This window comes from Notamacropus eugenii, chromosome X (assembly GCF_028372415.1).
Source record: "Notamacropus eugenii isolate mMacEug1 chromosome X, mMacEug1.pri_v2, whole genome shotgun sequence".
Taxonomy (NCBI): Eukaryota; Metazoa; Chordata; class Mammalia; order Diprotodontia; family Macropodidae; genus Notamacropus; species Notamacropus eugenii.
Window position 1 is genome coordinate 79,732,121 of NC_092879.1, and position 15,528 is coordinate 79,747,648.

At 36.6% G+C, this 15,528-nt stretch overlaps 1 protein-coding gene across 1 annotated transcript in view; it reads left to right on the plus strand.

Annotated features, from left to right (window-relative positions):
• The window catches only part of LOC140515231 (connector enhancer of kinase suppressor of ras 2-like), a 570,766-nt gene that overhangs the window by 552,924 nt on the left and 2,314 nt on the right, over positions 1 to 15,528 (plus strand). Inside the window, exons 21-23 of the mRNA XM_072625828.1 lie at positions 305 to 1,646; positions 8,588 to 9,430; positions 9,951 to 10,062. Coding sequence (XP_072481929.1) covers positions 305 to 1,646; positions 8,588 to 8,616 — 1,371 coding nt within the window. The 3' untranslated portion in view covers positions 8,617 to 9,430; positions 9,951 to 10,062. The remainder of the gene's footprint in view (positions 1 to 304; positions 1,647 to 8,587; positions 9,431 to 9,950; positions 10,063 to 15,528) is intronic.

Below are 15,528 nucleotides of genomic sequence, written 5' to 3' on the forward strand. Positions count from 1 at the left end.
TTCTCCTGGGGATGTCCATGTCTTTCTGAAGGCCCTCAACTGGCTTAGGAGGAAACCCATTAACTATGTAGTGTTCTGGTACTGTCTCAGAGCAGTAAGGCTGGGGGGAAGAATGAGTCCAAAATAAGAAGAAACTACTGGTAATTAATCATGCTTATTAAATTCAATTGATTGTAATTATTCCTCAATTGTGAAAAGTGCAAAAATCTCTTTTTCAAAAATATTTACGTAGTTTAATTCTATTGGCCATCCAACATTTTTCTACAACCTTCTCTTATAATTTGATACTCGCATTTACTTTTAGGGCACTTCTTCAAGTCCATTTCCAGAATCCAAACATCTTTCGAATCCATACTTGGAACCCCCACACCTTTCGACTGCATTCCTGGAACGAAAGCACCATGCAAGCCAATTCCCAGAAGCAAAACACCACGCAAGTCCATACCTGGAACCACCACGTGGCCCAAGCCCATTCCCAGAAGCCAAACGTGGCCCAAGCCCATTCCCAGAAGCCAAACGTGGCCCAAGCCCATTCCTGGAACCTAAGCGTGGCCCAAGTCCATTCCTGGAACCCAAACGTAGTGCCGGTCCATTCCTGGATCCCAAACGTGGCCCAAGTCCATTCCTGGAACACACATATGGTGCCAATCCATTCCTGGATCCCACACTTGGCACAAATCCATTCCTGGAAACCAAACGTGGTGCTTGCGCATTCCCAGAAACCCAACGTGGTGCCAGTGCACTCCCAGAGCCCAAACGTGGTGCAAGCATGTTCCTGGACCTCCAACGTGGTGCCGGTCCTTTTCCAGATTCCAAACGTGGTGCAAGTTGGTTCCCAGAACCCCAACGTGGTTCCAGTCTATTCCTGGAACATGGTGCAAGTCCATACCTGGAATCCAAACATGGTGCCAGTCCCTTCCGAGAAACCACTCACCGTGCTACAAGTCCTTTCCCGGAAATCAAACGTGGTGCAAGTCCCTTCATGGAATCCAAACCTGGTGCAAGTCCATACCTGGAATCCAAACACGGTGCCAGTCCATTCCTGGAATCCAAACGTGGTGCAAGTCCATACCTGGAATCCAAACGTGGTGCCAGTCCATTCCCAGACCCCAAACGTGGTGCAAGTCCATACCTGGAATCCAAGCATAGCCCAAGTTTTTGCCTGGAATCCAAACATGGTCGGCACTTTTCAAGTGAGTCCACCTATTCTTATTCTTCTACTGAAGAGGCTCGACAGGAAGCCACAGGAAGCATGGAGTCATCTAGCCACAGAAGGCTCCACGGGGAAAGGCGCTCCTGGCAAGATCTCATCGAGACCCCACTGACAAGCTCGGGGCTTCATTTTCTCCAAACCGGTCCTATCGAAGACGATTATGTGTTTGGCCTAACTCTCGTGTCACCAGATAAGCGACGACAAGCAACCCTGCCAGCCCAGAAATACAACATCAATGACCAAGAAGGGCCTTTCCCACTGATTCCCTACCAGCAGGATCATGGGTCCCATGCAAGGCCCCAAAAGCAACGTAGTCAGAGTCTGCCTCGAAACAGAGACATCAGGAGCAAAGGTCAAATCAAGGCATCAGAGTTAACAGAGATAGAGGAAGACCAGTTTCTCATTAAGAAACAAAATAGTTTCGATGAGGAAGGTAAGATTCATTAATTTTAAAATAAATCACAGTTTTCCAGAAAGTGAATTTTCATCAACAAATTTATTTTCTGACATCAGTTGAGGATCTAGCAATGTCCCTATTAGAATGAGGAAGTTCCTCTATGTTTCTGCAACCAAGCTTTCTTCAGGACCCTGTTCCTTAGTCATCTGTGGTCTTAAAGCACCTCAGAATGGCAAACCATGGACAAGTGAGAAGTATTTCTTTGAAGGATATTATCAAGAGTGTGATGTCTTTGAGGACCAGGGCCAAGCTCATGTTATTTCCTAATATGTCCTTGCCAATGGGAGTAAAAGAAAAGGTAATTTGCTCTCTGTAGGGCTTTGCTGAGCTTTTCTAAGGATTTCACTGAGGCTGAGACAGTAAAGGTTGAATCTTGTCTTTGCTACTTACTAGCTAGCTATATAACCTTAGACAAGACACTTAGCCTCTCTGGGCTTCAGCTGTGTCATCTATAAAATGAGGCTCAGCAATGGACTAGATGTCTCTAAGTTCCTTTCTGCCTCTAAATTCTATGATCCTATATACACTTCAAAAAAAAATCTCTAATTACATTGGTTTCTTCCTTCCACCAATTCTAATCACAACCCCTCATAATATCTGACTTGAAGGCTATCAGTCCAATCCCCACCTGAACAAAAATACACTCTATACCATACCCAATGATTGTTTATTTAACTAGTTTAGACACACTACTCCATCTGCTGTGTGTGTGAAGTTCATTTTTTGGACCCAATGTAAGTGTATTTGTCCATATTAAATTTCATCTTCTTAGTTTCTGCCCAGTCCTCTATCAATTTGAAATCCTTTGGGATCCTCATTTTGTCATCCAATTCAATGCAATGGAATTTGACAAGTATTTATTAAGCATTTGCTATGCAAGACACTATGCTAGGTGCTGAGGATTCAAAGATAAAGCTTTTTCTCAGCTGAAAATTTTATGAGAATGCCATATATGCTGCTATACAAGTCCCTGATAAAAAAAATCTTTTCTTACACACTTTTATTTAAAGCTTTGAGTTCCAAATTCTATCCCTCCCTTTCTTCCCTCCTCCCCGCTGGGACGGTAAATAATCAGATATTGCATATACATGTTCAGTTATGTAAAACATTTCCATATTAGTTATTTTGTATAAGAAGACAAAAATTTAAAAATTAAAGAAAGGAAGGTATTCAGTCTGTATTCAATCAATATCAGTTTTTTCTCTGGAGGTGGATAATACACTTCATCGTTAGTCCTTTGGGATTGTCTTGGATCATTGCTGAAAATAGCTAAGTCATATTACTGCTGCTATGTACAACATTCTTCTGGTTCTGTTCACTTCACTATGCATCAGTTCTTGTAAGTCTTTCCATGTTTTTCTGGAATCATCCTGTCGTTTCTTATAGCACAATAATATTCCATTACAATCATATACCACAGCTTGTGTAGCCATTCCCCAATTTTTGGACATCCCTTTGATTTTCAATTCTTAGCCACCACAAAAAGAGCCACAATAAATATTTTTGGTACAAATGGGTCCTTTTCCCTTTTTTTAGATGTCTTCAGGATATAGACCTAGAAGTAGTATTGCTAGATCAAAGGGTATACACAGTTTGGTGGCCCTTTGGGCATAGTCCCAAATTGCTCTCCAGAATGGTTGAATCAATTCACAACTCCACCAACAATGCACATGCTGTAGATATTAATTTACCTAGCCATTAGCAAAGGACTTGCTAAAGCTTCTTATGTTTTTTATGGACAAAATAGAGAGATGTGGGGTAAACAAATGGGCTAAGAATTGGTTGACTAACCAAAGTCATTGAGTAACCATCAACATTTCAATTCATATTTGTAATAAAGTTCCCAAGTAGAAGTGTTTCAGGGATCTTTCCTTGGCCCTCTGCTGTTGAACAGTTGACACAATTTAGAAGAAATATCTAGCATATCGTATGCTAGAGTTAGAATCCAAAAACAATCTTGACAAAATAAGAGTGAGGTCTATTTTGTTTTGGTCTGGACCTATGATTTTATAAATGTAGGGAAATCCTAGTATGGAGACTCCCCTGATATTTAGGATCGCCCCCCCATCCTGTGTAAGTTTATATTTCTCCCTATTTAATTTCATCTTATTAGATTTTGGCCAAGTCTTACGCTTGATTTCAAAAAATCAACTTCACAAATACAAGATAGCAAGGTGTAGATAGAAAGAAGTTCATATGAAACATGAACCAGGACTGTGGTGTAACCACTAAGAATGTGATCTCCTTGAGGACAGAGCCCCTATTTTTGCCTTTCTTTGTATCCTCAGCACTTAATACAGTGCCTGGAATAGATTTAATGCTTGATAAATACCTATTGACATGAAAGACAGCTAATACAGTTTGTTGCATTAAGGCTACATTAAGAGAGATGCAGTGAAAAAGACTAGGGAGGTAATGGTTCAGTTGGATCACATCTGGACTGTGTTTTCATTTCTGGGTATCAGATCTTAGTAAGGACATGGATAAGCTTGAGCTCATTCAGAGAAGAATAGGGCCTTTAATTCATACCATATGAATATTAGTTAAAGGAACTAGGAGAGGCAGATGATAACAGTGGGAAGAGCTCTAAATTGGAGGTCACATAATGTGAGTTCAAACTCTGCTTCTTTTACTACCTGTGTGACTAGACAAGTCACTTCACTTCCATGGCCTTTAGTTTCTTCATCTATAAAATGAGGGAGTTGAACTATATATCCTCTAAGTTCCCTTCCAGCTCTAAACCTATGGTCCTCTGATCCTGGGTTTAGCCTGAAGAAGGGAAAATTTAGGGGGAATGGGATAGCAGTCTTTAAAGTTCCAAAGGGCAATCTTGTAGAATAGATTACTTGTCCTATGAGACTGAGCAAAAAGAATGGGTGAGAAGAAATGAATGGAGAAATGAGGAATTTGGGCTCCACATGAAGAAAAAAATTCCCAACGACTAAAGCTATCCAAAAGTGGAATGGGCTGTATAAGCAGGAAGTAAGTTTCTTATTGGTAGAAGACTTGAAGCAACAGCTGGACGACTGTTATGTGTGAAGTTGAAGGCATTCTTGTTCAGGTCAAAGTTGGACTCAAGGGCCCTAAGGTCCCTTCCCAATTGAGATGTTAGGAGATGTATAGCCTTCCCTGGATCTAATAGCCCAGTCAAAAAGAAATTAGCCTAGTTCTGGAAGAAGGAAGTCATACAGGCATCTTTTTGATAGTTGCTTCCTTTTTATAGATCTTTGGCCTTTTTGTTTCATGATACATACTAGAATTTTGCCAGGAATTGAAGTCAAGCCCAATGCATTTTAATTCAAAAAGCACTGATTGGGCACCAGCTTCTCTAGTGCTCAAGGACCTTATGTTCTTCTACAGGGTACAACATGTAAACAGGTCTTATGGGTAAATACAAGATAAACACAAGTAAATGCAAGCACACAACTCTATCAACTACAGATTCTAATCCCTTTTTTGGATATTAGGACAACTGTTCTTCTCTAACCCTATAGCTTCTCTCCCATTTCCTTGATCTTTCAAAAAGAAGTAACAATGACTCACAAATTATCTGCCAGTTCTTTTAGTCCCTTGGAACACAGTTAATCTGCCCTTACTACTTTAATTTATTCACCAAGGATAGCTAGATGTGTTTTTATTATTTCCTTATTTATCTTTTTTATGCCATTACTTATCAACTCCCTATTTGTCATTTCTGTTGGGTTTTTTGCATTCTAAAGGTCATTCTCCTTTAAAGACAAAATGACAAAATGTTTTAGTAGACAAAATGGAAGTAAGAGTATCTGTGGTCCATTATCGTTGCCACATCTAACCCAGAGAGACCAATTCTGTCCCTTCTTTGATCTTCCTCTTTTGCCCAATATAGCTTTAAAAAAAACCACACTTTTTATGTTTTAATTAGCTAAGATGAAGAGAGGTCATTTCCTCCCAATGTTCCCATCATTTCCATCCCAGAAATCACTGTGGCACAGTAGATAGAAACTTGGGTCTGGAATCAGGAAGATTTTAATTTAAATCCAGTCTCAGACACTTACTAGTCACGTGACTCTGGGCAAGTCATTTAGCCCCTCTTTACCTCAGTTTCCTCAATTACAAATGGAGATAATATTTGCACCTACCTCCCAGTCTTGTTGTGAGGATCAAATGAGATAAAAATTATAAAGCACTTAGCACAGTACCTGGCACATCGTAAGCACTATATGAATGTTAACTACTATTAGTAATAGGAATTGCAGTAATAGCAGGAGTATTTATTCCTTATTAGTAAATATCTGTTGACTTATTAGTGAGAATAGTGTCTATAATAACAGTTCCCTCATTGGCTTCTTTGTCTTTAAAAAAAATGAAATTAAAATTAGGAAAACACCAAGATAAAATTAGCTACTCAGATTTGGGCAGAGAGAAAGCTCCCTAAATTAAATCCCCTATCACTACTATGATAACTCCTTCACACCAGACTTGTTATATTTCCCAAATTCTTCTTTTTCCTCTTTTCCAGATGGTCTGTAGTATGTCTTGATGACAATATCACTTTTTTTCCTGCCTCCATTGACCTTCACGTGATTGTTCTCCACCAGGCTTACCCCTCTCTGGTTCCTAGATTTTCTAAACTGAGTTTATCTTTATAATATGGAGTGTTGTTCTGCTCTACCACATTTTTACCTACTCTACTGCTTTTCGTATTCCAATCATGTGTCTCATTCCACCAAATCTCAGAAATATCTATACTGCCAAATTTATTTTCTTGCTTTCATATCATTAGTTCATCTGGTTTCTCAGTCATATTCACTGCAGTTGTGTGGAGACATGGGAAGCCATAAATTTTATTGTTGGCTCCTTTAGTGGATTTTGTTTCCTGTCAATTTGAAAAGATCATAACTTTAGAACTAGAAAGTACCTGAGACATTATCTAGTTCAACCACTTCATTTTGTATACCAAGGAGCTAATGCCCACAGGGAAAATTACTTGCCCAGGCTCGTCCAGGTAATGAGTAGCATATCCAGGATTCAATTCCAAGTCAAAGGATTATAGATATAGACCTAGAAGGCCATCTAATTCAATTCCCTCCATTTACTGAGAAGTTAAGTGACTTGCCCAGGGTCACAAGGTAGTAATTAAATTTGAAGCTAGGTCCTCTGATTACAAATCCAGTACTCTTTCTGCCACATCTCTACAGCTATTCTTATTGCATTGTACCTACTCTAGATTGTATCTTGTTTGGGAGGTCAACTTAGGCAGTTCTCTCCCTAATCTATCCTTTTAAGCTTTAAAGCTCCATAGATTTTTAAGACTCAAAGTAAATATATATTTTTACCAGCCTTTGCTAGAAACACTCAGTCCCTGGCAAAAAGCCTGTCACTTCTATATTATGAGCTACAGTCCCAAAATTTAAATTGTTTTCCCAGATGCTATATATAGAGATTGGCTTTTCTGTTCCCAAACACCTTAAAACCTCAGTGAACAACTAAGTTCATTCAAATGAACACCTTAGTACTTCCACGAATAGCTAAATCCATTCAAATAACTGACTGCCTTAGTACTTCTGTGAACAGCTAAGTTCATTTGAATTGTAGAGATACCAAAGAGAGTTCAAAGTGAAGTATTCATTTTAGCAAATTTCATTATTCATTTCCAAAACACCTTCATGCCTTAATAGTTTCATGACACTTTGTGATCAAAAAAGAATACCCCCCACACACATTGGTCAGCCTTTTGGTGATGAAGTCTCTCTAAACTTAGGTTGCTCCTCATACAACAGAAACACAGTCTGTTGCCAGGCCTACCTTTTATAGATTAACAAGATCTATCAAAGTTTGAACTTTGCTGAATTAGCCTTTGAGAAACCAGAATAATCTTCATGACTACAAATTAATTCTTTAATGGAGGACTAATTTCTGTACCGTAATTATAAATTGGAAATTGGTCATTTCCAAGAGGACTGTTTTTCACTCTGACCAAATTAAACAGATATGATCTGAAACTAGCTAATGATCATTTTAAAATTATAAAGCCCTAAAGATATGCAGATGCTGAGGTCTAGAATCCTGTATTCCCTTTGGAGATCTTTTAGTTAACTAACTGGACCAACTATTTGTCATGCCTCAGTTTTTCTACCAATAAGACAGGAGTTATATCCCTACTAATGTAAAATCTACTAACCTAAAAATCAGATTCTTAATCTGGAGTCTATAAACTTGGATGAGAAAAAATTGCATTTTATTTCAATATAGTTGGTTTCCTTTCTAAGTCTATGCATTTTATTTTATACATTTTAAAAAATTATTCTGAGTAAGGATCTATAAATTTCACCAGACTGCCAAAGGAGTCCATGAACCCAAAAAGCTCTAGTTTAAAAGATAGCTAGGATTATGAACCTGATCTTATTGGTGAGAGGAGAGCATATTTTCTATCTTCACCAAAACATTGGCACTCTAGTGGCCTGAAAACAACAACAACTAATTCATACCTTAAAAGGTATGATTTCTATCATTTTTATCCTGTTCAGTAATGGGATTAATATTTAAGTCAAATATGTTGGGTATTAAATTTAAAGTAGACCATAAAATGTCAGAACTAGAAAGGACCTTAAAAATCATCTAGTCCAATTGCCCCATTTTACAGAAGAAACAGCTAAGGCTCAGAGACGTTAAGCATTTTTTTTTGTTTTGTCTTTCTTCAGTTACTAAAAAAAATATAAATTGCTGTTAGGGAATGCAAACATTTTAGTATCAATTTTGGCTTCCAATTCTATCTAGAAGCCAGTTCCCTGGAACCATGGCCTATATGTTTCTTAAAGGCAAGCCCATTAATTACTGAAGGAGAATTATTGCTGTCCAGAATCTGGTCTAATCCTTTCCTGAGGTGTGCAAGTGGAAAGACCATATTTAGTCATGTTGTGGTTTGCTTGTATTCCTAGGAAAATTTGACGCTTCTGGAAGTTCTTGATCAACCATCTTGGAGGCTGACATCATTTCTGTAACCACAGAAATAGTCTGGACTTCAAAGCTTACAGTACTGCCCAACAATGGAACTAAATCCACCTTTAAAAACAACATTTTTTCAATCATTTGCTCTCTGTGCTTATAAAACCTTTTAGTCTGTTAGCTGAGAATATCATCGGTGAACTAAATATCACCCTTTTTGATGCATAGTAGAAACTAGATGGATCAATTCTTAAAGTAGCCATCGATGCAAACTTTTTTTCGCTACGACTTCGTATTTCTTCAATTTATTGACTGAGAATGGAAAATTTTCTTATCCTAACACCAGGCCCCAGCATTATACACTGCAGTCTTTAAAAAAAAAACTTCTGAGATGCAAGTATTCTGAACTAAATATTGTCTTTGATTTTTATATCGTCGATGTGTTTTTTGCCAGTCTTTGTCACTGGGAGGATGACTATATTCTTTCTTTATGTCATCACTAATCCCTCAGACTGGCATTGTGTTTCAATTTCGACAATATATGTGTGGCTGAAATTCTTATCTATCGGGGTCCTTAATTTTCCAAACCAAATTTTTCTGCATGGAGGTAAAAAGAACTTGTGAACTGTATTTCAGAAAATTCAAAGGAAAAAAGCGATAGTTCTGATGGGTTACAAGAACTGTACAGGTCTTTGGAAAAAGTCAGTTTGTCAGCCTTTGGAGAACATCGTCCTTCTACTAAGCAAGAATTCAGGAGCTCTTTTATAAAGCGATGTAATGATCCATTTATCAATCAAAAACTTCATCACATCCGAGCGCTCAAGAGTACTTTAAAAGTAAGTCATCTTCTCTGTCTTTGTGCTCACAGCTTGAAAGTATAGAATCATAATCTCTAAAATTTTGCAGTTTATAAATTATACACTGTGAAAATCAAGGTAAATATAATGAAGCAAGAGATTGAATATCAAGTTAAAGATGACACCAGAATTTACAAATAGGAGTTAGTGAATAAGGCTCCTGAAGTTTTTTTGGGGGGGAGGGGAACCAATCAGTTATCATGATTGTCATTAACTGATCTTATCGGCACTGTCATCTGATGATAGGATAGGATTGACTTGTAGGGTGTTTATTGTTTTATTTCCAGTATAACCCCATATTGGCTAATGAAAGAGTATGAGGTGAGGAAATGTAGGAGAAAGATAACATTCTGTCCCAACCTAACTTTCTGTCCTCCACGGTGGACCTCCAAGGTGGAGGTATACAGTATCTTTCCTCAACACAAAGTAAATAAAGACTAACCTATAATATAACACATTTCCTAGTCCTAACATTTTATGTCTTTTTGACATTGGACAGGCTAAAGAAAGAGACCTGATTATTATCGACAGCCTTCTGGATGATCCTGACTTTACAGCAGAGAGCTTCAGAGAGTGGAAGGAAAGGAATCATGAGTTTTTCATGGACATTTGTGAGTACAGTGCTACTCTGACACCTCCAATTGTGGCCTCTGAATCTCTACACTCACAACAGAACTCAATCACACATTTCTGAGACACACATCTAACAAAACTGACTACTAAGTGCCATAGAAAATCCATTATGACAAATACTCTAAGATATGTAGACAGAGTACCAATAAGTTGGCTAAGAGACTAGGTTCACAAGATGCCTAAACCATTGCATGACCAAACAGTAGTATTCTTTTAGGAATCAATTTTGTTTGCTCTTCTCAACAAACAAATTGGTTATGCATTTAAAAAAAAAGATGCAGTGAAGAAGTGTACATTTTTTGAAGTACTTTACTCAATTGATGTTCACATCAACAATGTGAACCCCCCCAAAAAATCCTATACACTTAGGTAAATGTCAGTTACATAAACATACAGCAAATTCCCACTTATCAGTATACACTTTTATCCTTACTATAGATTATATGCATTTGCTAGGAGCAGTTTTTGCACTTTTGCTCCTTCTTGTTGACTGATTGAGTGACTGACTAACTGATTGTGAGCTATGGCAAGGAAACTTGCAAAGTGGAGAGAGCAGGTACCCAACCCAGCAGACCAAAAGAACCCTGATGATCAAGGTTCCTTTGAAGTCTACTGAGTTATAGGGCCAACCCCAATCCTCCTGTTAGAAAAATTTACTATACAGGTAAGATCACAGTTCCAAACCAGCTGAGTGGGATACCTATTTTAATATTCTACTTCACTGACACAGATTACTAAAAGTTGACTGTATCTACCTATACAAAATATACTACATTTCCAAAATACTCTAAGATATATGGTGTAACTACAAATAATGAAACTGAGTCCATAAACCACACATGAAAACCAGTCTTGTTGCTTTCTAGTCACACTTTATATACAAATTTCTCCAAATTAACCAGTCAAAATAACATGGCATAGGAACAAATATTAGGGTCATACCTTTTAGGGTCTGGGCTTTAGGAGTAGTAATCTTAAGAAAAAAAAGATGAACTGAACTTAGTGAGAAAAATCAACCTAACTCCTGTATTGTGCCTTATGACATTTGGTGCAAGAGTGATAATCTATAGATTGTGGTAGAATTGTGCCCAGTTAAGATTACCAATTGGCCCTTGAGGAGGAGGGGAAGGATGGAAAGCCTTCTCATCCCTCATTTATGGTTCAGAGTGTGATTACTAAGCCAGGGATTTGGCCAGGGGAAAAGCTGGAGGAAAGGTCGAAAGCGACCATCTTCTTACCAACTCCAACAAAAGTGTCCACATTATGACAACTTTCCCTGAGTGAAACAAGAAAACCCAAAGAAGTGAGGAGGGACTTCAAAGTTGCCAACCAATGATCTAGTAGACTACAAATGCTAACCATGTGGTATTCTCATGATTAGCATTCTATTAGCTACATTTTGCCTTTTGGATACATAGAATTTTAAAAACTAGGTGCCTGCCTTTAGGAGTAGCTTCCCTGTGCATGTGGAAAGGTGTGGCATTTATTGTTAAAAGAGATTAAAGAATTAAAGGAAGGGTGAAATTGAAGTGATCATGTAATTTAAACCTATTTTAGCCAAAGAGTAAGTGAAAAAAGAAAAAAAACAATGGAACTTGAGGGTGGTGGCTAATGTAAAAATAATACATAGAGGAAGTTTAGAGTTTGTGATTGAGTCATCTCATCATGACTATTGTGTTCAGTTGCTTCAAAGCTTCAAAATTAGTAAAGATTTTTGAAACAATTGACTACTTCTATTAGGAATTTGTCAAAGAAGGAAATAAAATCATAAGGTTTGAATTAGATAAGTAGGGAGCCAAATGTCAAAGATGTCCAGAGGAAATGATTTCTACTACTCTAAAGAAAATATATGTGCTGAATTAACATAATAAGAACACATTGGATTTGTTGAATTAAATGTTCCTTGGTCAGAACTAAAACAAAATAAGCGCATCATAGATACATTTTTTAATCTATCATCAAAGCTTACATCACTGCCTATTTCAATCATTGGAAAAAAATTTAAAGAGGAATTACTGATGGAAAATACTCCTGATATTAATAAATGGCTCTCTGAAACAAATTCAATGAGTAATTGCAAACATTAGTTCAAAAAAATCTACACAATAGTCCATTTAAGGAAGATTTAAAGAAACTTTTCCACCAAAAATTTCACCAAAATCAGAACCAAAATATTCTTTTAAAAAAAGGCAAACAAAAACAGAAATCTGAATGTATTTGCTACATCAATATTTAGTATCATACAGATTACAAAGAATAATGAGCCAGCTCAGCTCTAACCTTTCAACCATTCCTTCATATCAGACCCATGGAGGGTGTGGTATATATAAATATGAATACATTTATAGTATTATACTTTTTAAAAAATTAATGTTCTCCTTGTACTATTACATGGAAGAAAACCTAGTTAGAGAAGTATATGAACTTGTAAGGCAGTGGTAACCACTTTGATATTGTACTGCATACAGTATTGTGCATTAACAAGGAATAGATATTAATGAAAAAATGATTAGTGCTTAACTGATGTAATGAGCCATATTCTTCCCTTCCAGATCTCTAAGGGGAGGAACATAAACCGTGTGCCATGAATTGTATGTGAGGAAATAAATTCTCCCATCTCAGAGTTCACAACAGCCCCACATTCCCCAAGTTATGGAATCAGCCTGAATAATAGTTTTTGTTTGTATTTAATTTCAAAGTCATTATCACATTCTGGCCAAGATAATCTGAAAAGTTATGAGATTTTTCATTTATGGCCCAGATTTTAAAGATCACAAAATCCACTTGGCCAAGAAATGCTATATTAATATTTGCTGAAATCTTTGAAAAGAATATCGGATGATATTTTATTTCACTCGGATGTTACTGGAACAAAGCTAAAGAAAAACAAATCTATTTCTTGAAAATACTAACAGTACAGCAACAGAACTGCTGAAAGTGGAGTAACCAAACCAAATAACCCTCATTTCAGTCATTTGATATATTTTTGTTGTGCTAAGTCTTTCTCATTGGGTTTAGTGTGACTAAAACATTTATGAAATAAAATAAATAGATGTAGATCATAAATAGATAAGATCAATGTGAACTATCCATAGCCTTAATATCTTAGCATTCATTCACTTAGTTATCTTTTGATATTTACTTCTTTAAACCCCTGCACTGATGTATGCATAGAATCAGATTTTGGAATATTTGCCTAATGGACCATTATCCTCAAAAGCCAATTTGGTTTTGGCAGGAAAACAATTAAGACAATATATAAAGCAAAACAGGTATTTTGGAATATTTTCATTACCTTTATCAATTGCATGGTCACCTAATGACACTGTTCCAAATCAGTCTTAGAAGTGACAAAACAAAAGATAGCCAAGTGATTTTGATGGTGAGAGGGTAGAGAGTGAAAGTGCCTTGTGTGTTCAGTAAGTGATTGCAGAGCCAGCCACTTTATCTGACTTAGATGTCAGCCCAGTGTCAGAGAAAGAAGGATGCAGAGAAAATGGAAATTCAATGGTAGCTTTTCAAATAAAAGTATTATTATTCGATAGCTATATTTTATATCTTTATTGTATTTTGAAAACTATAATTTTAGTGTGGTGATATGTTACAAAGATGCCTTAAATCCATTGAACTTTAGCATTTTCTGCAAAATGATGTGCGCATCTAGATGAGCAATCCTCTACTTTCCCTGTCTAGAAGACAGCAAGTTGTGATAGAGGCTACATACAGTGCCCCCTGGGAAGTCCCCACCAAAGACCAGAGGTCCCTTCTAAAGTTAGATTCGTACGCACTGAGGTTCTTCTATAGCTGGCTCTTGCAGAGCCCGATTGGGGGTGTGGCCAGAGGAAGGAGGAACTTTTGCAGTGGGGCTGAAGTAACTTATTCAACTGGGCCATTGTTACTGAGGTGAGAACATGAGATAATTTAAAGTAGCCAGAGACATTATCCGGTGACAGCTGCACAGATTGCTGCTTCTGTCTTGTTATTATCTCCTCCAATTACACAGTCCTCTCTTCCCTATAGTTTGTACCATATACTTAGCATGACTAGTCCCTGCTTGTATGCAAAGGTAGTTTAAAATTGAAGAAGTCGCCCACCTATAGATCTGGTTGCACTGTCATGAGATGGTTATGAAGCCATTTGGTCAGAATGCTAGTGAACTAAACTGCATACGTAAATGAGAGCCTTATGCATGAGATGTTTTTATACCTGAATGTTTCAGAAACTACCTAATGAATATATTATGATGGAAAAGAATGAGGAAGTAGTCATGTGAAAGATCCACATTAAAAAATCAGTACTATCAGTCTTCGCATTGCTCCATCTAGCTTTTTTTAAATGCCTACTTAAGAGTTTTAAACTTAAAAACTTCAAATCCCTAAGTAGTGAAGACTATCACCTCATACCAAAATGGTATGCAAAGTGAAATTCTTCATCATCTCATTTTATATGTATTAAACCCCATGATGTATTTTTCTCTGGGCAAAATACAAAAGGATCACTAAATAACAAATATTGATGATTACAGGAGACAAGATCCCTCCCTTCTAGAAAAAATTCCCTTTCCATCTCCACTACAAACTGAAATGTTATGGAAAAAAATACAGAAATATTTTGTCAATTGCCACAAAAGACAGTAAGAATTTTAGTGCCAAATATCACATAATAAAAAGTGTATGCATTGCCTAATTTTCATTTCCCTTCTACTTTCTCATGAAGATTAAACTTTTAAGTAGTTCTCATAGGAATCTGAAGGGTTTTTTCCCCATTTAAAAAATTTGATAAGACATTTTTCATCTAAAATATTACATATAGTTTAAATTCTCTAGGAAAATTAATAGTCACATGCTACCAATTTCTTAGTCTGAACCTCCTGTAATAACTATTTCATTAATTCAGCCAGTATTTCTAGTCTAAGACTCAAATCCTCTTTATTTATACCTATATTGGAATAAAAAATATTTCAATAGAATATTAACTTTTCATACTAGCATCCAAAGTAAAAGTTAATGTTACAATAAGCTATATTTGAAATTTTAATGGCTGATATTATGGATTCATCAACTAACTCATTAATAGCAAAGTAAATTTGTCTATAATAAAGACATTGACTATATTTCATCATTTCCCAGAAACTTTCATAGCTTTTATTAATATGAGTCCAAGTAGGAATAAATAAGCCTGAATTTGTAGAATTCTCAGACTAAGAATGACAATGAATGGTTTGCACTTATAAGAATATTATTGAATACTATGCAATTTGTGTTGATGCCAGTATATATGCAGTAAGGGAAATTTATAGTATGTGAGCAGGAAGAATCATTGAGGAACTATTATTGATTTAGAAATGCCCATAAAGTTACCTAATTTTATTGTAGACTTTTCTCACAAATGTCATCTTTTTAGTTTACCTACTCACACCTAAGGTCAAACAAATTTTTTGTGAG